General features: G+C 48.4%; 1 protein-coding gene across 3 annotated transcripts in view; it reads right to left on the reverse strand.

Moving 5' to 3' along the window:
• Positions 1 to 861: 861 nt before the first annotated feature.
• SLC10A7 (solute carrier family 10 member 7) overlaps positions 862 to 27813 on the reverse strand; it is a 1071777-nt gene continuing 1044825 nt past the window's right edge. Inside the window, exon 12 of one of the 3 annotated variants that reach the window (XM_069631237.1) lies at positions 862 to 3625. In XM_069631237.1, the coding sequence (XP_069487338.1) occupies positions 3587 to 3625 (39 nt within the window). In that variant the 3' untranslated portion in view covers positions 862 to 3586. The remainder of the gene's footprint in view (positions 3626 to 27813) is intronic. The other 2 variants (XM_069631239.1, XM_069631238.1) reach the window with 2 other exon arrangements.

Below are 27813 nucleotides of genomic sequence, written 5' to 3' on the forward strand. Positions count from 1 at the left end.
CTTGAAAACCATTCTTTTTTAAAAATCATTTGTAAATGGTATTTTCTTTTACAAGTTATGTTCTCTTTTGAAATGTTATTGTATTTTTTGCCATGTAGGTTTAATATATAATTTGTATATCCATTATTTTGTTTTACCTTTCTCTAGGGTACCGTTGTAAAAGGGTTGAAAGGGTTCCCCACAAATGTGATGTTGATTTCACTGGGGACTGTTGGGTGCTATGTATGCCAGTGAATCACGATGACATATGTTAGCAGCTGCCAAAGAGATTAGGGGCTCTCAGTAAGAACATACTGGGGGTCATTATGAGTCCGGTAGTAGCCATGCTGGTAAAAACGGTATGGCTGTCGCCAGAGTCATTTTTTTTCCAGCACCCGGCAATGGGGACTTACCGGGGCGCCAGAAAACATTACTCCCCATTCCCATTCGAGTCCTATTGGACCCAATGGGAATGGGGAGGACAGATGCAGCGGCAGCATTCATGAATGGTGCTGGTGCATCAGTCAAGGTCTGAGAGCGGGTGTCTTTCCTCCTGCCATGTCAGACCTGGTGGGCGGAAAGACACCCGCTCGCAGAACTCGTAGTTTGCCGGTCTGGAAACAACAGTACCAGCTAGCTTACCGGTACTGTTGTTTCCGGACCGGCAACCTTGTAATGACCCCCAAGTGTTTCACAAACCTTAGATAGATGTTCACAGGGATGCCCAAAATTAAAGTACAGAATGATTGATTACAAACCCTGAATGAGAGCGCATGTCTCCCAAATAGTTTGCACATTTTTAATAAGCAGTCACACAGAAACACAATTTCCAACCAGAAAGAGCACCACTCATTAGGAAATGAAGAGACCAGACACAGGAGATAATAAAATTGCTTTTTATCCCTTATTACCCATTACCAAAAATAAAGCAAAGTGTGTTCCATATTCCCATCATAAATATAGTTTCTTCCTTGTAAAAGAACATTGGATATTTTATAAACAAAACAGGATTGCATTAATATTAAAAAAATCAAGCCCAAATTACCATGAATTTACTCACACAGATACGTAAACGCACAATGCGCTTCCTGGAACACTTCATTCAGCAATGTTCACTTATGTGGAGGAACAATAATCAGACCAACTTTAGGTGTCCAATGATTATACAGAAAACAAACATTCCACATACAAAACATAACCAACAGTAAAACAGAGAAAACACATAGATGTGCTACACTCTGGACATAGGCGTTCTACCTACTGTAGCAATTCAACCAATGCGTACAACTTAGCAGACGAGGTAGAGGACCGATGAAATAATAGGCGCTCCACCTTTTAATGGCTTGGTTGGAAAGGACACGGATGTCCAGGTGCTCCGCATTTCTTAATGGAATGCATATTATGTGAATGTCCATGTCCTAGTGCCTCCCCTATTTTGGGCAGGCCTGCACTGCGGCAGGAACCCACCTCCCATTGAATCGATTTAGAGTCCAGGCAACCAAGCAACATGTTGAGATTCCGAAAAAAAGGCAGGTGGTATGTCAGGATCAACGGGCCATGTGCACATTCTTTTACGTACAGGAGCGATGCCCGCTTTATCAAAGAGACGCGGGGTACGTTTGCAAGATTCTGATCTATTGTCCGACTGACCTTACGGGCTCTTGTTCATCTAGGCAGTTTGGCATGGGCAGACAGGAAGATGTGTTTGTGAGAATGGTTTGAAAATCCAACAAAATAACGTGGGCAAGTATCTGCTTTCGCAGGAATGGATAACACATCCTACCTTCAAACAGGTTTAAAAAAATATCTGACATGATTTGTAAGACAATGTGCACTTGTGTTTGAAATACATCCAGAAGATAAGAAACAACACTTCTTTAGCTATGCAATTATAATAGTTCATGCTCTGGCTGATAAAAGAGGATCTAACACATGAACACATGATACAGAACAGCACAAAACAACATGTCATTCAATCATGGATACCAATATTTTGGCAAGCAAAAAAGAAAAAGTGAGCCACCCGCTGCAATGTGTCCAAGAGGGCAACCATTCCCAATGATCATGCACGGCCTCTACTGCTCTGCTACTTCCTCTCACCACGCTGAGGATCAAGAAGCCAACAGAAGGTGTGATTACACCACTTGTAAGTGTGCACACTGAAAGGTGCATGCCAACACTCTGCAGCAACGCGTTGATTCTAGGGTGAAAATCTCTGCTCAAGCCAGTGGGTGTGCACGGTCATTGGGGTTGGTTATTTTTGATCACACATTCCTATCACGAATAGCCAAAGACAACTACTTCACATTATTTCATTGATATCCAAGGACTGAGGACATTGAAAGTCGAGAAATGCAGAACTAACGCTAACGTATGGCACAGTTCTATTTGTGACCCAGAGAATTACATGACAGCAAGACTGTAGAGCATGAGTTAGCACCAGCATGACAGATTCCGTGTGGCTTTCTAGTGTGCATACAATTGAGCTGACATCAGCGTACAAACGGGGGTAACATGACTGGGCACATTCCGGTGGTAAGACATTTCAAGTGATCCGCACTGTCTAGAAGCAGATAACTATTATCGTCAAGAATGGTGCTTCAAAGGATAAGAGAGGTCATATTCAACCCAGCCACTCAATCTCGCCTTTACTCCCAGCTCCAGCTCTGCTCGGGGAGGAGTGTCTCTGAGGCAAACCGTGAGGGAGAAAATCCACGAAGCCAATCTCAGCCACGTCTCGAACCCCTACTAGTTTTACCCCCCCCCCCCACCTCCCAACCCCCATTCGACATCATTGCTGAATTACCATGAAATTCACAATAACTGAGGGCGCTAGCACACAGGGTCTGAGGCTGCGACACACAATCGTGTAGACAACTAAAGTAATCATGAAGCTGGCTAATTAACACAAGACTAACGGAATAAAATATTTGGTTATGAATGCATAATTCCAACTTCCTTCTTAAATTAAAAAAAGGTATTATTAGAGGATACATAAAATCAAAATTTCACAAAATGGAGCTGAGCCATTTCTTCCACTAGGGGTTCATTAACACAGGCAGAATGTCTACAATGTTGTGCCGGCCAGTGAAAAATATGCAGGCCCTTTACGAGACAACCATGGCTGCTGGCTGCATTCCAAGATGGGTGACGATGGCCAGCTGTGGGTGGAATGATGTGGAGAATGGCGTTTGCTTCTGTGACATAATGCTTGCTTGAGATGGCCAGCAGGCATACACGTTCATCACTGGCCACTTCTGCTTCCCGAAATCCACGTGCGGATTAAGTTCCAGGCTCCATCTCTTGGAAAGGGAACGTGTACATGAAATGCCCTTTATCCCTACCTTGCTCCCCCCACCCCGTTATAAAAAGAATTTTAAAAAACCGAATAACTTCAAAATACCGCGTCTTGTGGCAACCGGCAATATTGCTTTCCAGTAAAAACATTTGCGGAAAGCATTTATAAGGCACTTTAACAGTATATTGTTTAAATATAAAATAAAATATACACAACAGCAGGATTTGCAAATACAAGTCCTTTGATCTTTTCTTGCAGTGTACATTATAGTACATATGTACAGTCCTTTGAAAGCGCATCTCTCCTGGGTTATACGGGGGCTTTCGGCTGTCTCGTGAGCTTGAGAGCCTGTTAAAGGAGAAACACACATATATTACAGACAACAAGGCTTTTCAGATACTCTTAAACTGTTCAACACACACCTTCTTCAGTACCTTCTGTGAGTTAGGCCAGATGTTTTTGCGGCATTCAAATCAGTGCATTGCCTTCCTCTCCCCGTAAAGATCATACCGTTCTGTTGACTAACCTCTCTGGCCTGTATTCCCCTACTGCACAACACTACCACCAGACAATTTACATTTTTTATATTGTGCAACACATTTGAACATTTTCTTTTCCATCAGCGCTGAAAGACGTTAGCATTGCCACCTCTTTCTTATGTCACAATGAGTACACATATGCTTTTTATTTCACGGTGAAACAAACCTTTTTATTGAATTATTTGCAGCGAAAATAACAGCACGAACCTTAAACTTTCGTGTGCCCTTTTGTGTAGGGGGCTGATATATTAGTAGCACACAACGGAGGCGTATCGATGGAAACTGGAATTCAAATAGATCATGGAAACAAAGTCCTTTTCCATTGACGTGGCTTCAAACGTGGAAAACGCTTACCACCAGCCTGCTGAACTGTCAAAAGAGGCAATGTGGTGATGCCACCGCCATGCTTATCCCCCCCGGCTCTGCATTCCCTCGCTGTGCCCGTGACACTTAAGGACAGTGGGAATGCATTGATGGCAGCAGTTCCGTCAGCAGGCTTGTCATTTCACCAAAATGCCAGGGGTAGCGGAAGTAACATCACATGACCCTTTCCCCCCTGATGGCATCACAGGAGGTGATGTCATTTGACCGCACCCTTAAGTGACATCACGGGAAGCGATGGAACACAACCGTTTACCCCTTGACAAAACAGTAAGTGGCATCACATAGCATTTTTTCTAAGTGCACTATGAAAAATATGGTTACAATATCACTGTAAAGTGATATACATTTCATACAAGAATGGATCATCATTATGCATCGGCAGAAAAAAACATGCTATAACTGCAACTTGGGGTAAGTAAAATACATAGGCCCTCATTACGACCCTGGCGGAAAGGGGAAAACGATGGCGGAAATGCAATACCGCCATCGAAAAGCGCTCGGTGCGACTATGACCCGTCACCGCAAAGTACGAAGCCATTAGCGACACCGTAGTGAACGCCAACGCTAACTGCACTAAGCACGCGCGCGCGCACCATGCCAAACCGCAAACACCACCATGGTGCAACGGTACGCCAATTCCGACCCTAGCGGACATGTACCTAACGCCATCAGGCATGGCGGAATGGACCATTCCGCCATGGCGAGAAATACGGCATCGTGAACCAACCGTAAATGGCCCACTGAGTGCCTGTACTCCACTCCCTGGCCACATTGCACAACTCCTGGCAGGCGCAATGTACTCACACCATGCAACCAGTGAAATCTACAATTCACCCATGCATGCCAACGTAGAAATGCATGCAGGTGTTCGAAGCGCCCCGTGAGTGGGCATCCATGTACGGCATTTCACCATAGCCGTACTGATGCAGCACAGGCATGTGAAGGTACAAGACATCAAAATGGAAATCAAGAACACATGACACAAAACAACAGTAGTCCCCCATCGCTTGCCACCAGCGCAAGGCAACATCCAAAACAGCATCCTGAGGGGGATTGCACCAGACCTGTACTCTTGCCAGTAAACAAACCAACCATCAGCAGAAGCATGTACCACACAAGTTGGCAGAGTGACTGAGCAGCCAGGCACATCCCAAGAGGGGCCGATGGGAGCTGCAGGGCACAGATGGCATGAATACAGAAGCTATTCCAATGGACATGACCCCAGTCCCCCTCCAACAAACGCACGCAAACACAGGCACCTGTGACCAGCCACATTCTGAACATCCCATCATACCATCAATCGACCTGGCTGACAGGCACCAGTCGGCCAAAAGCCAATCCCCCGCCCCTGAACAGCACATCATGTAAACAGTCACAATGGCAGCCCCTATCCGTGACCACACTGTGCTACGTAGGCAAAAGCGGCCAGTACTGTACCACACAACTCAACTCAGAAGGCGGAACACAATGCAGATCATCTCGCAATACATACCGCCACAAATCGAAAATCGCCACATCACCTGCAAAGAATAACGCAACACGCCAAATATCGGAATACAATTTAAATGCACATCCAAATGACAAAGGCCTCACAGCAATTTGTAAAATAACACCAAAACATCCATCATCACCGAGGGCTGCATCTGCAATAATTGACCAGCTTCCACTTGTGTGACGCCCTGTACCATCATGGCACACAGGGCCAACATCAACGTTCCAAAAGGCAACATGGAAGCGGCAAGAACCGCAGGTCCGTCCCATGAGGCAGGCACTAGTCCAGCTGAAAGGCCGAAATGTTGCACCTAGCCACCAGAACAGCGTAAGGGCATGTGGCCCATTGGCGATCGTCCCATAAGATCGTAATGCTGCTCCACTGATTCACCCGAAGCTGCAGGTGTCGAGAGTAAAAACCATCTGGAGGAGTGGCGTACAGATGGCATCTGCAATAGGGCAGGAGATACCTGTCACCAAAATGAAACACAAATTAACCGATTGCACTACATGACACATGATGCATCACTATCTTCATTCAACACACCAAATCCACACCCATATGCATGCTAGCCCACTCCAAAGGAATATACACACCCCTAAATCAGTATCGATACATAACGAAACCAATCGAGGTTAATACACCATTGGCAACGTCGGTTACTGTGCATGCGTCCGTCAAGATAGAACCCATGACATGGGATTAGTAACGTGCCTAGACACAAGTGTATGAAGGCGCGTCGAGACAGGGAGGATCCGACAAGGGCAGATAGACGTAAGTCCCACTATGGCAGCCTTGCATCACATAGCGCAGGGGAAGGGGATTGAATCAAAAAACACATGTACATGGCAGACCCTAAATGGAATCATCTGTCCATGCATCCATTCATCATTCCCTCATCCCGCAATGAAAACGCATGAACATTCACTCACATAATATGTGAAACTTCCATCGCGTCTGTGCGTAATGCAGTCTGCAAAAACCACTGTGCTCCTGGCCGGATCTGTAGTGTCGTGAAGCTAGATGGACTTGGGAACGTCCTGCCTTATCGTCCACTACGCTATTGCGCATCCCATTCAATTCATGTCATTCATTGCTTGCTCGTTATGGGCCCTGTCCCAAGGACATTCAACAATAGAACGTTACATTTCCAGGCAGACCTGTGGGCGTCTCCTCACCGCTACTTCGCAACCAAAAATCCTGGCCTTCGAATTCCTCACTTGCAACATTACGTCGAAAAGGCCTCTGTGAACGCTTGCATTCACAATTACATCAATGTAGTGCGGCTGTGTGTCATAATGCTAACTGGCTGCAATCACAAATGGGACGCCACGCCCGTCGGTGAAGTACGATACTGTGCTGCATGAGGGTCGGCCATCGATCGAGCCCTACATACCACTGACTCTTCACAGGTATGTAAGCGGCTGCAATCATAGCATGTGTAACAATGGGAGCATAGCATGAAAATCAGTCAAAGTACATCACACTGCCATCGGGATTTGATACATGATTCCAATCCCAAGATGCCATGCGGCCAAATGCAGCCTTACGTGCGGGACGTGCTCGGCCAGAAGGGATTGCATCTGCCACAGATTCATTCAATCAGCACAGGTGGAGGCCATACAGGCCGACAGCACATATATAGCAGACCCAAACCCCTCCCACAACCACTCCCACTCCAAAATGCTACCGGCAGGACTAGCGATGTTGGGCCTGGGGCACCAGATAGCACTGCAAGTGCTACAACTACAAGAAGACGACGAACAACAACAGGTACAACAACCGGGCGCACAGGGGAGACGGAGGAGAAGGAGGAGGAGGAGGGCAAGGCAGGGTCAGCAAGGCCCACAAGCACTGCCACTACCACCACGCAGGCGGCCCGCAATCCCACGCCTCCGAGCTGATCCGTTCAACCTCACTGCTGAGCAGATCCACACCCTCTACCGTTTGGACCGGGACACCATAATCGCCATTGTGGACATGACACATGCTGACCTCGTGAGCATGATAGATAGCCCAACCGCCATCCCACCCCTACTGAAGGTGGTGTCTGTACTCCACTTCCTGGCCACAGGCACCTACCAGCACACAGTGGGACAGTTGCATGGCATTTCACAGCCACTGTTCTCACGGACACTCTCCCAAGTGCACGATGCCCTCCTGAAGCACGCCGACGACCACATCACACTACCACGCACGTACCAGGAGATTACCAACGCAAAGGTGGGATTCCATGCACTTGGCGGCATCCCGGGTTGCATTGGTGCCATCGACTGCACCCATGTTGAATTGGTTGTCCCACATGCCATGGAGGTCCAGTACCGCAACCGGAAACAATTTCATTCAATCAATGTGCAAATGGTGTGTGACTCCAACAAGATCTTTACGCATTGTTGTGCCAGATTTCCAGGATCTACCCATGATTCTATGGTCCTGAGGAACACAAGAATACCACGCTACATGGAGCGACACGCAGGGCACAGATCCTGGCTACTCGGTGAGTCTCATTCCATGCATGACATCGTGGCCCATTTGATGCGTCAATGACCTTGCAGGGGGGGGGGGGGGCTACTTAGCACTATCATTCCACTGACACCCTTTATTCGTCCCATACAGGTGATGCCGGGTATCCACTGAAGAGATGGCTCCTTACACCAATCCGGAACCCACAGAACCAGCATGAGGAGGACTACAACCATGCCCACTCACGTAGCCGTGTGGTCATTGAACAGGCATTCGGCCTACTGAAGGCTCGTTTCCGCAGCCTCAGCAGGTCTGGCGGGGCACTCATGTACAGCCATGAGAGGGTTTCTAAGATGGTCATGGCATGTGTCATGCTGCACAACATGTGCATACGTAGGAATGTGCCCATGCCCCCTGACGCTGTACTGCATGCACCTGAAGATGATGATGATGAGGGTGGGGATGTGGAGGCACCCCAGGGAGTCCATGAGGCACAGGATGCACGTGCAATCCGACAGAGCATCATAGATGCATGCTTCTAGCAACCACGCATGGTGCCTATTACACGGAAAGGGGACCTGTGGCACTGTGTGTGTGTAGTACAGGCACATAGTGGACTGTACGCCTATGAAGGCCTCGTACGCAAATATCAATGTCCACACATGTCATTGGATGATAATGAAGTGCTGTATTGTTAATGTGATTTGATTCATACACCCTATGGACCCGCCACCCAGTGAAGCCCAACACACCCCCTCCACCCTACTTCCTCCCCCCCCAACACCAGTGTCCAGATATGCATGCTGCCCGTGGGTAGACGCTATTGCAAGCCCCCTCTACGGGTATCAGGGGCACCCCTGCCCGTGGAGCGCAGGTTCCTGCCAGATCTGCGTTGGGGGCTGCCCTGGACGGAACTTGCCACGGATGACGTCTCTGCCTGCTCGCGTCCATGCATGTCTCTGAGGGTTTGTGAGAGCTCCGAGAGCACACGGCGCACAGCAGCAAGTTCAGCACAAACGTCTTTGGACGTCGCATGCAGTTCCCCCCTCAGGCTCTCGGTGCTTTTCTCCATTTGTGCTCTCAGGCTCTCGGTGCTTCTCTCCATTTGTGCTCTCAGGCTCTCGGTGCTTCTCTCCATTTCTCCCCTGAGGCTCTCACTACTTTTCTCTATTTGTGCCCTGAGTGTCTCGGTGGATGTTTCCATGGCTGCCCTGGAACCCCCGCATTCATTTGCATGGTCCTTGAGTAGCGTGGACGCTTCCTGCTGTTGCTCGATCAGCAGGTCGAGGGACTGTTGCCTCTGCTGGGCCATGGACATTTGCGGTGGTGTGACAGGGGGGCTGCTCAACACATGTTGCCTTGGCACAGGACTTGTGGGGGTTGGCCAGTCGTCGTCTTCAGGGTGCCCCTGCGTGGTTTCGTCATGGTGTAGGGGATGGAACATGCAGGGGGATTGGGAAAGGTCATGGATGGTACATACGTCGCCAGCACTGTTTTCCGTGTCGGAGCATGCTGGCATGACAGCTGTGTCACCTATGGTGCTGCTACCACCAGAGGCAGTGCCATCAGATACGTTCTTTGGGGGGACCTGTGGTGCTGGGGTTGTGGACTTGCTGGCTGCTGGGGTGCCTGTTGCAGTCCCCTCCAGTGTGCTGGCACTTGATTCCTGCTGCTGCCGTGTCTTGATCCTTGCACCTGAGGTGGAGGCTCTTGGGACGTTGGTCCTGGCCCTCTTTGCAGGCGTGCTGGTAGGGGTGTCCTGCAGCTCGTCGTTGGTATCGGACCCTGTGGTGGAGTAAAGAGGGGCGAGCGTTAGTTATGGGTCTGTCGGATTTGGAATGGCAACGTATCAAATGCATTGGGGTGGTACATGAGGCTGATATGGGACTGGGCCTTGGAGGTGGTCTCATTTTCGTGTGGATTGAGGATGCATTCATTTGGCTGCCTGCAGTTAGGGGGTGCATGCTGCACATGTAGGGGTTGTTTATGGCATCTTGATTAATTTGTTTATTCATTCTGACTTTTAGAGGGCGCTGTCAGGGCAAAGTATGTATTGCACTATGGGGTCACATGGTACTGCACATGTTCGTGGTTTGTGGATTTCGCATTGTTTCTCTTGGCAAACCTACCTGATTCTCCGGATGTCGGCACTCCTTTCTCCATCCCTCCGACTCCCTCTATGCTCTCCATTCCTATGGTGGAGGCGCAGATCTCCTCCCAGGGGGTCAACTTGATGGGCGACTCTGATCCCCCCCCGGTAGCTGTGGCGATGTTCCTGTTCGCAGAAAGTATGCTGCGTACGCGGATCCGCAGGTCGTCCCACCGCTTGCGACATTGCTGTGGCGTGCGGGGTGTTGTCCCCACCGCACTTACGCGCTGTGCCACAAGGGCCCATATGGCCTTCTTGTTGGCAAGGGCCGTCCTGGTCATTTGACTGGAGAAGACGACGGCGGCATTTTCCTGCAGGGTCTCGGTCAGCACGGTCAGTTCCTCTCGGGAGAAGTGTACCTGCCGCTTGCGATCACACGCTTTCTTGGCTACCTTTCCCATATTTATTTTTTTAACTGGGGTTGCTAACGGGTTGGGATGTGTGTCAGGGTCGGATTTTTAATGGTTGTGTTGGGATTCGGATTTTATAGTTGTGCGGCGTGCTGTTTCCCGTTCCGGCCACATGCTTTTACTTCCGTTTCCGTATATTTACGGTGCCCGTAATTTGCGGTGCCCGCTCATTACGGTGCCCGCTCATTACGGTGACCGCTAAGATGGGTGGCGGTATTGCACCTGGTGCAGCGTACGGCGGCGGTAAGGGCCGTTTTGGGGTCATTTCCGCCATCGCAGCCTTTCGGATTCCGCCATGGCGTAATGCTCGTGCCCGATGGGTCGTAATTAGCCGCACTTTGCTCCTTCGTGCAATGGCGGAAACGCTATTTACGCTGTTGCGGTCCGGTCAGTCAATTTCCGCAAGGGTCGTAATGAGGGCCATAGTCTAAAATGGATGCTTATTCTACTCAATACTTTTTGGAGGATTTTGTCTGCATTGTGAATTTGAGGTGTTTAAGAACAGACTGAATCAGTGACTCACCCCCTGAAGTGTGTCTGAAATAAACCTTTAATGGTCTAGCAATTATTGTATGGAATTCCAGAAAGACCAATAGCTCAAATATCCACATTGCATTAGCCACTGCCCAGGAGCTTCAATTTTTTTGTTGGGGTAACAAGGGAGACCTCAGGGGTCGCAAGTGCGACCTGTGAATGACGCCCATGTCTGTCAGGCTGGGATGTTGCAGTCGTAACCCTCCCTTCTCACTACCATCCTACACTGATATTTTCTTCATGTTGTTGGGGAGCAGGGTTATGCTTTGGGAAGGTGGGGGAGGGAGAAATTGGCGGGGCGAGTCAGGCACTAATAATAACTATTTGATGCTGTAATTACCTCAATTCAATGATGCCCATTGTGACTTCACTCGCAACTTCCTTAACTACCGGTTCTTGGGGGTATGTCAAGGGGCAGGAGGGGTGAACGGATGTACGGGAGGGTCATACAAAACATGAAATTGCAGATGGACTGGCCATAAGCAATTAAGAATTTAGCATCTTTGAGACCAGATTTCATCAACGCTATAGTGCTCAGTGCGCTCGCGATCTATGCCACACTTGGAACCATTAGTAGAGGCGCTTTTGGTGCGGGGGGGGACGGATAATAGGGGCGCTGCGGTAGGATGAGGGGTGCACTGGGCACTAGGGGGAGAGCAGGGGGCGGCCGTCCCACCTACCCCCACCCTAGCTGCTTGGAACGCCATAGTGAAAACATCCTCTGTATTTTCCACAATTCACTGTGTGATGTCCCACTGCTGTACCACTATCCATGGACTAAGAAAGCAGGCGTAGGGGGAGAGGCCCAATCTTGGCATGCAGGACCATGAGGCGACTTACAAAAGAATCAACAACCTTTTTTTTAGATGTTTATGACCAATAACCTTACAACTTTACCTGCTCGGGTTTGAGGTGAGGGTCTGGTAGGGTGGTTTGGCATGATCTCTCTGCAGCTCCATGTTCAGATTACCACCTTATCATTGTAACTGATGGGGCCTTCCCCGTGAATTCACGCCCTTCCCTTTATTAATTCAGGAATGTTGCTCTGGTCATCGGGATGGGTACTTAGTTATTTGATACATAGATTAAAGTCAATTGCCACTGCTTACATTAAGTTGGGTTTTAGGAATGTGCTGCTGCATGTTGGGAAACAGGTGGAATATGAGGGCACCTGTGTTGGAACTCCAAGGTTCCCCTGGGCAAGAGCGTTTAGCACCCAGCTGTTGGTAGTAATTTTCTTCCACTCGCTGACTCACCTTGTCAGCCGGCCTTCCACCAGGGCACAAGAGTGGGGGACTGACGTCTTGGTTCAGGCCTGCTTGGGTGCCGGGCCCTACCATGTGGGCGACAGCAATGCTGGCCTCGCTAACATAGGCCTGGGAGCAGCCCCTGTAGGCCTCATGTGTGGAGAAACGCTGGGGTTGCCTGTAAAATGAGGAGAAACCTTTGGACGATCTGCTCGATTTTCTCCAGGAGGGGCAAAAAGCGGGCAAGCGATGATGCTGAAGAGTGCTCAGGGAACGTGCAGTCTCTGTATCTGTTTTCATGGCTCAGAGGGACTCGTCAACCGCCTTCCCAAACAGATGTTGAAAGGCATGTCCAGCACCTTCGCATAAACGTCCTGATGAAAGTTAGTGGCCTTCAACCATCCCTGCCGACGAAGGCAGACTTCGTTCCCTATCTGCCGGAAACCTGTATCGGCGATGTCCACGGCCACTGAGATGGCATGGTCCGACGCCACTTTACCTTCCTGAAAGAGGGTGAGAGCTTCCATTTTTTTGTCGGCGGCGAGGAACGCCAGGATCGGCTCAGCTTGTACCACAGCTCCCTGTCGTACTGGGCCAAGATAGCCAGTGCGTTGACTGCCTTGACTGTGGATGCCGCCGTGTAAATGACCTTTCCCATGGCATCCATCCTCTTTCTCTCGCTGTCTGGGGGGACTGATGACGATGAGGCCGGGAAACTGTCTTTCTTCGTTTTCTTGGGTGCCAGCTTGGACAGCTTGGAGGCCTTGGAGATCATGAGGTGGAATGAACCCACCTCAGCCAGTGGAGAAACTATGAGGAGCATCCAAATGTGACGATTCATTGTCCGCCAGGACAAATTCCTCATCTTTGTCGGTTCACGTGGCCGCTTCAGTACCAGTGTCCATATCCGTATCCGGGTTGGCTGGAGGAGTGGGGTCACGACGTGGTGGCAGAGGCGTCGGATGACGCTTTCTCTTTTTATGTGGCGTTGATCAGGAAACTGCGGCACCACGGGTGCCGGTGCAGGTGGCAACCTTTGTTGAATCTCTGTCACCAGGGCGTGGAGAGTCGAGAGAATGTCCACTGAAATGTCCCTTGGCTGAGGATGGAGTGACAGAACACTAGGCGCTGCGCTGCTGGCGTCATCATCATCCTTGTGAACCGCATGAATGGACTCTTGGTCATCGTCCGTGGATGAAATGTCCATGGGTCAAACTTGGAGGGCTGTTTCAGGGCCTCCTTGCCCCCCCTTTTTCTACCCTGACAGCCTTGAACCTGGACCAGTGTCTTTACCCCTCCAGGGATACTTGCAGCCTTCGCCGATGCCTCTGCGGCCGTGTCTCACCATGGGGGCAGGGACACCCTCTGCACTGCAGGAGCCAACCTCGTAGGATCTGCTCTCACTGCCGCAGTGGTCGTCAACGTAGCTGTCGAAGCGGCTGACAAGGACTTTGGCGGAGCCCATGGAGCCTGTTTGAGCTGTGCAGCCTTCTTCTCCTCTTCCGGCCTAGGCCTACGACTTCTCCCGCAACTTGGCCGGAGAGGATGACTTCCTCTTTGAGGAGGAGCTCGATTGCCGGCTGGCTATGGAGGCGGATGGTGATCGTGGCCTATGCAGCTTGGAACCAGCAGGCAGGGTGCAGGCAGTAAAGACACTTTTTTTTTTATTGTAATGAACACGTTACTCTCTTACCTGGTAACGTTCTGTCGATGGGATGGTCCGACGACGTATTCGATATCTATGACATGTAATCACCATAGCTGTGCTGCTTTGGAAAATCTTCGGCTCCTGTGTCGATGACGTCGATACGCTGCCCTCGAGGACCTCCTCCGACGGCCGACGTCACTGGATGTTATAAGTAGGACGCACGACTCCCATAGCCTCAGTTGTAGTTTTTTCCCAGAACGTGTGGCACCAGTCTTCTGCCAGTCTGACACACAAAGCCTTGCGGAAACGTAAGCTGCAATCGCATAAGAAATTTTGTAGCGGGGAAGGCAGGGAGGGAGCGATATGGAATACGTCGTCGGACCATCCCATCGAAAAAACGTTACCAGGTAATAGAGTAACTTGTTCTTCGAGGGGGTTGGGTCCTCCGACGTATTCCATATCTATGACAGGCTCCCAAAGCAGTACCAATGCAAAGAGGTGGGAAAAGAATTTAGAAAACAGAAATTTAGAATGCCCAATCAAATTGCGGAGTAAAGGACCGCCTTGCCAAAGGCCAGATCCTGCCCACGGATGGAATCGAGGGAGTAGTGACGCACAAAAGTATGTACCGAAGCCCAGGTGGCTGCATCACAGATGTTACGAATAGGAACACCCCTCTGTAGGGCAGTAGAGGCAGCCATACCCCTGGTAGAATGGGCCCGCAAGCCGACCAGTGGGTCCTTACCCGTCAAGCGGTAACACTCAGAGATAGCCAAAATAATCCAGCGAGACAGTCTGTTTCGTCACAGCTTGTCCCAAACGCTTTCCAGCGTAACCAATGAAGAGTTGATCGTCCACTCTGACCCGGGACATGTGTGAAATATAAAAGCTTAACGCTCTCTTAGGATCAAGCCTATGGAGCCTCTCCTCTTCCTTACCAGGATGTGGAGGAGGATAAAACGCCGGAAGAACAACCTTCTGGCCTAAATGAAATTCCGACACCACCTTCGGAAGAAAGGAAGGACGAACTCTAAGGACAACCCTGTCCTTATGAAACACAGTGAAGGGTGGCTTAACTGAAAGTGCCTGTAACTCGCTCTGCAAGCAGAAGTGACGCAACCAAAAATACAGTTTTAAGAGTTAACAGTCTCAAAGGGCATGAATGCAAAGGCTCAAACGGAGCACCCATCAGAAACTTGAGAACAAGGTTCAAATCCCAACCGGGCACCTGCAAAGGTGACGGAGGGAACACATTAGTGAGCCCTTTCAGAAACTGAGAAATGAAAGGAATTTTAAAATAGGAACACTCTTCAGACGAGCGCTTAAATATGGACAGCACCGCCAGGTAACCTTTAACGGTACCCACTTGCAAGCCCCTGTGGGCCAAAGAAAGCAAAAAAGACAGAACAATGGGAATGTCACATGCAAAAGGATCCATATTCTTAACCCTGCACCAGTCGCAGAACTTACGCCAACAGCAACGGTACAGGGACTTTGTTTCGGGCCGTCTGGCCGAGAGCAACACCTCCATCACGTCTTCAGGGAGGTCCCAATCCTTATACCTCAACCTTTCAGAAACCAAGCGTGAAGGTTGAGGGATCTGACCTCTGGATGGAGAACCTGACCCCCCTCCCATGAGATCAGATTGTCTCGGTAGGGAAGACGACGTGGAGGGCAGATGGACAAGTCGAGAAGGTCCGGGTACCACGTCCTCCGGGCCCACGCCGGAGCAATGAGGATCATCCGGGAACCGAACCTTCGTAACCTCTGCAGTACTTGCGGGATGACGGGGACTGGAGGAAACGCGTACAGCAGTGGGAATGACCACTCCACCATGAACACGACTCCTAAGGCTCCTTTTGGAGGAAATTCCCGCAAGCAGAACCTCTCGCACTTCCGGTTCACACTGGAGGCGAAGAGATCCACTTGAGGGGCCCCCCAAAGGGCGAAGATCTCCAGGAGAATCTCCTGAGCCAACTCCCACTCGTGAGAGATCGCGCTCTGCCTGCTCAGAGCGTCCGCGGTCTCGTTTTCGTCTCCGGCCAGATGAACTGCCGAGATCGAAACTTCCTGCTGGATTGCCCAGAACCAGAGCTGCATCGCCTCCCTGCACAGAGGAAGTGACCCTGCTCCCCCCACCCTTTTTGTTGAGGTAGTGCATGGCCACCGTGTTGTCCGTCAGGATCAGGACATTCTTCCCTCGCACAGTCGGCAGAAAAGCCTTCAGGGCTAGCCTGACGGCCCTCAGCTCCAACAGATTGATATGGAGTCTGGACTCCGACGGAGACCAACGACCGCTGACTGTCAACTCGTTGGCATGAGCTCCCCATCCCGTGAGGGATGCGTCCGTCACGATCGTCACCTCCGGCCAGGGTAGTCAAAATGGAGCCCCCTTCATCAGATTGTCTTCGACGGCCCACCACAGAAGGTCCTGGGCGACAGAGGACGGCACCTGAAAAGGGTCCGACAACCTGCCGGAGGACTGAGACCACTGGAGCTTGATTGCCCATTGCAAAGATCTCATTCGCAACCTGGCCTCTGGCACCAGAAGAATGCAGGATGCCATGAGGCCGAGCAATCTCAAGAACTCGAATGCTGGGAGACTCTGGGCAAGCTGAAACTTGTGCACCATCTGCTGAATGTGATGAGCCCTCACCTGGGGAGGAAAACACTGCCCCAGGGACGTGTCGAGCACAGCTCCGATGTACTGGAGCCTCTGAGTTGGTGTCAAATAGGATGTTGAGGGAGAAGCCCAGCTTGTGGAGGGAGTGGCAGGTGACTGACAGATGATCCAGGACTTGCTCGGGAGAGTGCGCCCTGATCAACCCATCGTCCAGATAGGGGTAGATGTGAATCCCCCCTTTCCGGAGGTGCGCTGCCACCACTACCATGAGCTTGGTGAAGACCCTCGGGGCGGAGGTCAATCCGAACGGCAGGACCCGAAACTGAAAGTGCGAGTCGCCAACCGCGAAACTCAGGTACTTCTTGTGCTTTGGATGTATCGGCACAAGAAAATAAGCGTCCTTGAGGTCGAGAGACACCAACCATTCCTGAAGTTGAAGGGCCTGGAGGACTTTAGAAAGAGTAACCATCTTGAACTTGTCCTTCCTGAGGAGTTGTTCAAACCGCGCAAGTCCATGATGCGTCTCAAACCCCCGTCTTTCTTGGAAATCAAAAAATAAGGGGAATACCATCCCTTGTTCCTCTGCTACAGGCACCAGTTCTATGGCGCTTTTCTCCAGCAGGGATTGAATTTCCTGCGCAAGGAGCGGATCCGGACTCTTCAAAGAGAGATTCCCTGGAGGATTGTCTTGAGGCCTCCGCCGGAAAGGAAGACAGTAGCCGTGGGTTTGATCTCCAGAACCCACACATCTGAAGTAATGGCGCACCACTCTGCAAGATGCTGCGCCAGCCTTCCCCCAACCGGCGAACCATCGGACATGGCCTCATGACGGAGCTGAAGCGGCTGCGGCGTTGCCTGAGGGCAAAGAGGCAATAGCCCGAGCGGCCTTGGCACCTCAAGTACCTTGTTTTCCACCTCTGGCACTCCTACAGTGGCCCCTTTGACTGGCAGCTCCTCTCGCTTAACCAAAGGAGGAGTAATAACAAAAGGAACCTCCCCTCCATTGCTGTCCCCTAGGACGAAAAGGCGGAGGTTGGCGAACTGCAGCGCCCAACGACTTCGCTGCAGCTTTGGAGGTCTGCAGCCTTGCTGCCAAAAAGATGTTCCCCGTCAAAGGGCGTGTTGAGGAGCCGGGCCTGCACATCAGGAGCAAACCCTGACTTCTGCAACCACGCAAATCTGCGTATCACGGTGCTCGCCGCCATGGACTGGCTGCCGCAATCTGCCATGTCCAAACCCGACTTAACGGCCACACACATGGCATCCTTGCCATCCTGGACCATGGCAAGGAAACCATCCCGTTCGTCCCCTTCGGGAATATGTTCAGCCGCTAAGGAAACACAGTTCCACAGAGTGTGCGTGAAACGTGACAAGGCACAAACGGAGTTGGCCGCCTGAAGCGCCATACCCCCTGAAGAAAACACTCTTCGCCCAGCCGTCAAAACGCTTGTCGTCCCTATCAGGAGGGATGGTAGGATACAACGCCTGCTTTGCCGGGGCCGTAGCCGCCTGCACCACCAAACTCTCTGGAGTGGGGTTCTTGGTCAAGTAGCAGGGGTCGCTACTGGCTGGGTGGCATTTTCGCGGCAAAGACTTGCCCACTGCCAGGAGACTCTCCGGAGCAGTCCAAGCCGCCGCCACCCTCCTCTATAGAGCCATATGGAACGGCAGTACCGGGTCAGTTGGTGGACCTTGGTCGAGGATATCCGTAAGGTCATCCTGAAGAAAATCCCCTGGGGGAGCAGACCATCCTAAGTACTCGGTGACCCTGGACATAAGGCGCCGGTACGAGGAGTCGGCATGTGTGCCAGGCTCAGGCCTATAAAACTCCACCTCCGGAGAGGTGTCCAGCCCACTGGCATCGTGCAGGGACTGCCGCAGGTCCTCAATTTGGCTATGGCCCGAGAGAATCTCGTCCGGCACCGTATCCGGAACCATGCCATCATCAGAGCCCTCATCCACCTCTGAAATAAACTCAAGATGGCGGTAAGAAGGCACAGAATGTGGAACAAAGCCATGCTTGACCTTTGCCAGAGCCTTTTTAGGTGGTTTCACCGAGCCCCAGGGAACCCCCGTCGAAACAGCCTCGAAAGGCATCGAGGGCGTCGAATGAATCGGCGTCGACGCCAAACGCGGCGCCGACAGCATTGATGGCGTTGACAGTCCTCAAGGCCGAAGCCCCGAGCGTGTCCCTCGACAGCCTGGGCGCTGATGGCGTTGACGACCTTTTTGGAGGTGGGGCCTCGAAAGAGTCCGTCGACGACCTCGGCGTCTTCCTCGAAGACACCACAGGTGCACACGGTCTCGAGCGCGTCGAGGACCGGGACCTGGAACGGGCCGGATGAGAACGATTCCCCTTGTCCGAGCAGGACCTCTCCCACGAATCGTGCCGACCACCCGATCCCGAAGGCGTGCGAGCGGTGTCTCTCGAACGATCACGACCGACCCCACTTGGAGGCGCGGACGGACCAGTGCCCTGCGATTCGAGAATCGACAACATTTTCTTCCTGAAGGAAGCCCATTCCTCTGGCGTCGCGTGCTTGGTGGGGTAAGCGACCCGCTGACGGGCAGAGTCCTCGGATGAGGACGGGGAAGGCGACCGATGACGGCGCTTCCGGGAGTGCCTCGAAGAGGCAGAGGAGGGGCGGTACCGCCTCCGGGACCGAGACCCACTGGACTTCCGACGACGACGACGCAGAGAGTCGCCTCTCGAATCGTCCGTCGAAAGCCCCGCAGACCTCGACTTCCGTGGCTTGGACACCTTACCTACCGATAACTACTTCTTGCGCTCCCGCAAGGCTTTGGACGTGAGCGACTGGCAGTCGACACAGTCATCCGTGTCATGGGCCTCCCCGAGGCACCAGAGGCAGGCATCGTGCGAGTCCGTTACCGACATCTTGGACCCACAGTCCCCGCACTTCTTAAAGCCCGGACGCGGTGTGAAAGATGAGGTAGACATCTTCACGAAGAAAGACTTCACAATACGAACAGGTTCAAAGAACCGAGAAAGAACAGAAACTCCAAAGAGTCGAGGCGCGCCGTGATCTCTGAAGCGAACACGTTCGCAGGAAAAATGGAACTGAGGCTACGGGCATCGTGCGTCCTACTTATAACATCCAGTGACATCGGCCGTCGGAGGAGGTCCTCGAGAGCGGCGTATCGACATCATCGACGCAGGACGCAGAAGATTTTCTGAAGCAGCACAGCTGTGGTGATTACATGTCATAGATATGGAATACGTCGGAGGACCCAATCCCCTCGAAATATAGTTATATAAACTTTTATTACATTCTACAGACTTCACAACAAATCTATTAAGATGAAACATTCCAATTCATGATTCTTCAAAAAATTTCTGGAAACTTCAAGGTCTCTCTTAATTTCACAAGTCCTTAAATGATACATAGCACATTAAGTAGTTATTAAGATCTTATCCATATAATCGATTACTGCATATGTTAATTTGATGTTGTTGCCTGACAACATCGTAAACCACCACTATTCCATGTTTCCTGTTAACTGGGTGAATTTACTTAGAGAGACCTTGGTGCTTTTAATTCAGTACATCCAATGATCAAATGTTTGGAGGATTCAATATGTATTTTACAGAATCTGCACAAATTACTTTGAGTTTCCTTATCTCGTTTCAGGAATACCATTTCCTTTGTTTTGCATAGATTAAGTCTTAATCTTAAAAACTGGTCTCGATGGTACCATGAGGGAACCATTTTTAGATATTTTGGTATTTGATCGATTCCATGGATCGCAGGTCCATTATAGAGTGATGAGGCAAGAGAGTTCAGTTTTTCTCCATTTTGAATCCAATTCCACCTCTTTAACTTTTTCTTTGCAATTTGAGGAGCGTCGGAAGCGTTTTCATCTTGATATCTGCATGGTAAAGAATGGTTTGGACTTTGTCTGACAGCTCTTAATAAGACCAGAATGAGGGAATTCTTTAGTAGAGGCTAAAATGCGGTATTTAGGAGACGGTGAGGTTAAATATATTTTCCTCAATGTTACTACAGATCTCCAAAGGACAGTTCCATATAGAGAATCTAGGCATAATTCATATTGAATTGCTGTTACTGAGATATTTGACAGCAATTTAAGTATTTTCCGCCAAAAGATTCCCTCTTCCAGCCAGCCTCGCTCCCAAAGGTTATCATTGGCACTAGTTTTTGCAACTAAAACATCAGAATTGGAATTAGGATGAATTTCCCGTATTCAGCGTGCAATTTAGCACCTTGGAGTGACAATGTGCACATACGACGGATAAGGTCTTGTGACCAGTCCCATTCACGGATGGATTTATTGAATAGGACTCCTAAGTAGGGTATGGATGATGTAGTTTCAATGTGTTCACTGGCAACTGTCCAATTAAAAGTTTTATCTCTTTGACCTCTCTGGGGGCTGAATGCTATGATTTTTGTCTTAGTTACGTTCACTTCAAGGTCATTTTTTTGAAAGTATAGTTGTAAAGAAGTTAATAGTCTTTGCATTCCGATCGGGGTTGAGTCGATCAGGACCAGATTGTCTGCGTAGATGGCCCAACTGATCTGATGTCCATTTATTTTCGGAGGAAAGCACCTTGTTTCTTGCAAGGATTTTGGTAGATCAGCGATGAACAGTTTAAAAAGTAGAGCTGCCAGTGGGCATCCTTGCTTTACGCCTTTTTCCGTCACAATTTCGTTTGTGAGATCTCCTTGTGCATTGATGCAAACTCGGATTCTTGTGTTCGCATGTAGGGCCATGAATGGCTGAAGAAGTTCCGTTGGACAAGACCAGTTCCGAAGTTTTTGCCACAGCAAGTTTTGATTAATACTATGAAAAGCTTGCCGTAAATCGACAAATGCAAGGAATAGCTTTTTTTCATTTTTGGAAGGCTTCCAATTTTAATGGGTTTAATAGGATTAGATTTAGTTCTGTGCCTACACCCTGCGTAAAGCCCATTTGGCGACAGTCCATAATCCGAGCATTGGTTGCCCAAGTAGTCAGTTTTCTTTGGAGGAAGGTTGCAAAAATCTTCCAGATGGTATCGAGTAGGGCAATTGGGCAATAGTTGGCAGGGTCGTCCCGATTGCCCTTTTTGAATATTGGGACTACAATTGCGCAGGATCATGACTACGGTAGTTCCTTCATGATGGCAATTTTTGTGAAGAGCCCTTCAATAAATTGGGACCATCGTTCTTTATTTTCTTTTATCATGATATTGGTGAGGCCATCTGGGCCCACAGCCCTTGAGTTGTTTAGTCTTTTGATTGCTGACAAAATGTCCTCCGCTGATTCGCAAACATTCCATTGAGCGTTACTCACTGATTTAATTGTTGGCAGAGTTGCTGGTGGTTTTTTGAATACTGATGTAAAATGCATCTCCCACACATTTGAAGTAATGCCATTTGCCATCACTGCATTTTGATTTAGCGATCTTTGATTTAGGATTGTCCAGATCTCTCTGGTGTTATGTTTCAGAATGAGTCGCAAGATCGTTTCGGCTCTTTCTTGATCTCGAATCAATGCAAAGGACTTCAGCCAGTTTCGATATTTCTGTCTCCTTTTTTTGATGGCATCAATCGAATTGGCATCTAAGTTTTTTTCATGGATCTGATGTCTTTGTGAAGAGCTTTTCTTGTTTCGCTGATTATGGCGCTATATGCATATTTATTCAATTGAGAAATAATTTTCTTCCTGTGTTTCTCTTGACTTTGAATTGTTTAAGCAATGGGGCGTAGTTTGACTATTTGGAGACGCCACATTAGACAGAAAATTAATATTTAATGCATTAATCTGATGTTAGTTGATTCGCAGTCTATTCGCACCATGATTAATCTCCAAGTAACAGAGTATCTTGCTGATGGAATTTCATGTGGCATCTTCCATATTAGTTTAAGCGCATCATGATCACTTTTAGTTTTTTTTTAATAATAATCAGCTTATCAATTTTACAAAGCAAATTCTTTGTTGACCAAATGTAATCAAATGTTTTATGGGACTTATTCCGGTGCCAGGTGTAACTCGCAGGGATGTCTCCTCTGACACTTCCATTTAACATTTGGCAGTTTCTCATTTCGAGTTCTGATTTCCAGCGTTGACCTCTAACTGTCTTCTGTGTCTAAGTATGGATTTTGAGACAACGACTGTGTTATGTTTTCAAACCAGGAGATGTTAAAATCCCTGCAGATAATGACCGTCAGATTTATAGACTCAGCCATACAATTGTCAATTATGGATGTCACTGATAATATGTAGGAACTGGAGGATATCATCGCTGGATTCCAGTAGGTGTTTATTATCAGTAGGTGGGAGGTCCTCTTGTATTCGTCCTGAGCAGATTGCAATAGTGTGCTCTGTACAAATAAGTTTGGATTTTCAATTCTGATCGCCTTCCACGTTTTGTTGATACGTATCATCGTCACTAGCCCAGAATAAGGACGGCCTTTACGATTTTTTCCTGCAGAATTTAACAGGATTTCGTATCCATCTCTGACAGGTACTTCCCGTAGCCATGTCTCCTGTAGGCATATTGCAAAATAATTTTCAAGTGTCAAAGGTAATTCATTGAATAAATGCATAAATCCACGGGTGTTCCATGAGATCAGGGAATGTCGGTCCTCCTGCTTTAATCGCTGCTAATGGTGGTTGAGTTGCCTTAATGGGGAGTTCGCAGGTCTACTGCTTTGTGTAGCACCTTGCCTAGTAGATTTTTTCTCTGGGGACTTTGATTTTATCATGTTTGGTAAAATGGATCGTCTATCTTCATTAGAAGATTGTTTTCCTGGCTCTTGAGTTAAATTCCCCTTGCCAATGTCATTAGTTTAGTTTCCTGGTTACAACTAAAAGCCGAAAAAAAAGGAGTTCGTCTTTCGCTGCTAATGTAATTTGTTTGATTATTTGAGATTTTATATGCAGCATCACCCAATCAGAGCGTTTTTCAGTGACGTATTTGACGATATTAATGTCTTCAGAGGTTATTGTCTTTAACGAGGGAATGCAGTGTAACAATTTCATAACATTCCTTGGATTGAGGTTTACTTCATTCTTGCTACTTAGGATATTTTCAAGTTGTAATTTCCAAGTGTTGGTCACTACTTCATTCTTATGATGAGGCATCTCACTCGTTGGGCATTTAAGTTGTTTTTGTAGCTGTGCTTGGGTCAGCTTTGGATTTAAAATGCAAGGCTTGTAGTCATTTTGTCTGTCTATTATTGATGGTGCTGTTTTTAAGTTTGGTATATCAATATGCTTGCCAGTGAAAACCTCCTTTTGAGGAAATCGACACGACTTGCTGGTATCTGCTGAAGATTTGATGGCAGTTCTCGGTGATGGAGTCGGATTTCTCACAATCACTGAGTATTGACTGCTTGCTCCAATTGATTGGTAAGCGGTGGTATTTGCTGTCACTGACTGTTGTTCTTCATCCAATGAGTAGGTGGATAAATCAAGTAAATCTACAGAAGCGCAGGACTGGTAATCTACGTCGTCTTCAAATTCAACTTGCGAGCGTTTATTAGAGTTGCTTATCTCTGCCCTTAATTACAACTCTCGACTGATAATCTTGGTGTCTTTGATGGGTTTTGCTTTTGCCAATGATGGGACTTTTCCATTGCGCTCAAAGAGCCGAGCCTTGGGTGGGGTTGATAAGTTCCTTATAAATTGTTTGGAACTGTTTGACCGTCCCTTCAGACTGCCATTCAATTTGGATTTCCTTGTTTTTGGCAACTTTTTTCGTTGTCCACCATTGGTGCATTGGCAGTAGTCGCCAGAGTTTTGGCGGTTCCGGAGAATATCCCAAAAGAAGTCATTTTTTTCCCCAATCGATAATGAATTGGGGGCTTGCTTGTTGGCGGTGTCGTTGATTTGAGGAATAACAGTCTCCGGACTCGTGCCTGTAGGTAAGCCAAGGGTCTGCATGGGGGCCGTCGCTGTAGGTTTAGTCTCTTGGGCTGTGTTCAGAATAATTGTCGGCACAGGAATTGCAGAGCCTTGCATATCTGCCCGCCAGTATATTATCTGTGTGGGTAAGCCGGCTGCAACCAACTGACAGTTCTTTGCAGTCACGGTTGATGGTATGTCATTCCTCAAGGCCTGTGACGACAAAGCAGAATTTTCCTCACGGTTGCTATTGTGTTTACAGGGTTGCATCAGTGTTGCTGATCGATTTGTTGTGTTGTGCCGCAACCATTTAGTGCACTCTAGCACAGCCTCCATCAGATCAGATTTCTCTACCAGTTCATTCCTTGCACGATCACTCAAACGAAACGATTTTGCCATTTTGCGGATACCTCTGCTTCGTGATCTAAACGATTTTGTAACTGTGAGTTTACAGTTTCCATCGTTGATAGTTTTGTGAATAGGTTCCCAATCATCCAACTTTGGTCTTTCATTGCTTCATGTAAGGACTGAAAGTTTCATAAAAGGTATGAGTGCAATCGAGGTGGCAGCCAAGACATTATTATGCATTTGTAAGCTTGCCACAATAGAAAGATTACTTATAAAACTGTTTTCATTTTCCATTTCAGATTGTGTTTCTGTGTTTATAGAAACGTGAGACTCTGCAATCACAGGTTTTACAATTGATGAATCAGCATTCTCTTTTGGCTTGCCATCTGTCGGTTTCGTTTTAAATGAATTACTCTTTGCAATCAGAGGCATTTGAGGAGCTGTTTTTCTGTGTGGAGTGCTCGTACGATCTTTAGAAGTATTGGTGTGCACAACATTTTGATTTCCAGGCATTTGCAGGTCGTATGGTTTAACATGCCTTGGTGTCTGCAAAATGGAAGGAGTAGTCTTAACAAAACTCATTCAGTCGCTCTTTTAGCGCTGCAAAGTCTGATTTTAGGCGCTCTGTTAGCCGGGCTTCCCGAGCCGCAGGGTCATGTGGGCAGAAACTTGCGTAGCCTGGAGCCTTCGCGCTCAGGTTATTTCTCTTAGATAACGTAAGTGAGTCGTTTAACGGAGTGTTTCCAGCCACTGAAGGAGGCGGTTTCAGTTTGTGTTTTGCCCACTTTATTACTCTGTCTACTGTTGGCAGCAGACAATAATAGCTTAACAGGCGAATCACATCTTCTTATAGTGGAATCCTTTATATTGCCATTTGTGCCGCTTTGCAAGTCAATGCTTTGTTCAGCAGAGGCCAAATCGGCTAACTGTTTTGATTGTGGCTTTGTGCCAATATACAGTTGTGTTTCTATGGACACAGCTGATTGCAAGGGGGGGGAAGAGAATGCATTTTGCCGACTACTGGGAGAGTAGTTTGTCGACTGCCTTTCACTCGCAGGTAAATGTGTTGATTTTAGGACAATACCGTGTTGTTTTTGGCACTCTGACGGGGTTCTTACTTCTAGTAATTCTGTGTCTGTGATGTCAAATGGTGACTGAAACAATGCAGTGTTTACTTTGACTGGAGGTTTGTCAGTCGTCTCTTTGAGGCTATCACGGTGCACAGAATTTAAAGGCTGCAGGGGTATATTATTAGCCAAGGACAACTTGAAGAGATGTCTGGTTACCAATGTAGAAAGAGGTAGCACCACTTGAAAGGTCGACATGTTTGCTTCAGAATGTTCGTTGTGTTTGCTTACCCCTTGTGGCTGGTCGGTCTCATAACGCAGCTGCTGTAACAAGGTCTTTTGGCGGGTCAGCGGACTAGGAACCACTGCCATAGGTCTGTCGTCTGCGTGTTCTGCAGCGGACTCGAGCAGACTGGACTCTACTCGGGACTCTGTGCGGCGCTCCGCGCCCAGAGTCTTTATTTAAGGGGAGGGCACTCCACTTAAAGTTAGTGTTCAGAATAAATCCAGGCAATTTCCAACACTGTGGAATGGGATACACACGTTGCTGCAGCTCCTCACCACTGGAAAACACAAAGTAGACTGGAGCAGACTAGACTCTACTCGGGAGTAAAGACACTGCAGATGTTTGTCTTCCACAAACACATTCCGTATCCCACATTTGGTGCAGGGCCTGGAGAGGGAACTTCCCTCCTTATTTCCCTCTGTCATGGCCGGCTGGCGTGAAGTAGGCCGAAGGTGGCCTTCTGGAAACTTTGATGAATCCTCAGCCTTGAGGGCCGCAAAACTTCACCGACAACGGACCCCTGTTGCTGGCTGATGAGGAAAAGTGCACACAGGCTCTTATACACAAAAATGTAACTTTTCAGTGAAAAAAAATCAGTGACAACCTACTAAATAGCTTGGACAGCAAACATGAGGACTTCCAACACAAAGCATTCAGAAAATCTGAATATAACTGCCAGAGGCGGGGCTTAGGGAGAGGACTGTCATTGGATGGGGGCAGTATGACCCAGAAGACAGTGATTGGTTTAGAGGAGAAATACAGTTTTAACGTGAAAGTGAAACTGTTTTTTCTTTTACTGAGGATTCCCAGCCCGACGACAGGGAATATTCATGGCATGTGAATTCATGACAGACCCCATGCTGGAGAAATATTGCTTCTCAAACAGTTCCAGGAAAAAATAATTTGAATACATTCTCAAAGGAAGATGACAAGTGGCAAACACAAGTTATTAGGAACAGCACATTTAAACTAGAGTAACCATTTAAAATAAGGCTATGTTGTGGGGGCATTAAGCCTACAAAACAGTTCCGCATTGTTGTATTCCTCATAGCTGTACAATGGGAGCTGTCCAATATGCAGAACATAAATCAATGGAAATGGTTCAAAGTCAATGGTTTGAATACAATTACCAGAAATCAGCTCATCACCTTGCAGTACGACCCTTCAAAGATCATGCTCCCTTATAAGAAACAGTACTGTACTAAGAAATGTGTTTTTATAAAACTCAATGTAAACAGCAAACACCACACTGGCAGAAAGATTTGCAGAGAAAACAATACACACAGACCAGAACGGTGAAGGACCTTTTAGAATGAAAATGTAGCCTCTGAAGGGAAATGCTATGATACTTTGGTCAATAACATAAGAAAGAAAAAGAAGGAGACAACAAAAGAGGATCAACATATCTACCAAGGATGAAAAACACACCTTAGGATAAGAAATGCCCATCTCAACACCCAACCTATCAAACCAACAC

This window comes from Ambystoma mexicanum, chromosome 6q (assembly GCF_040938575.1).
Source record: "Ambystoma mexicanum isolate Mex_15411 chromosome 6q, UKY_AmexF1_1, whole genome shotgun sequence".
Classification (NCBI taxonomy): Eukaryota; Metazoa; Chordata; class Amphibia; order Caudata; family Ambystomatidae; genus Ambystoma; species Ambystoma mexicanum.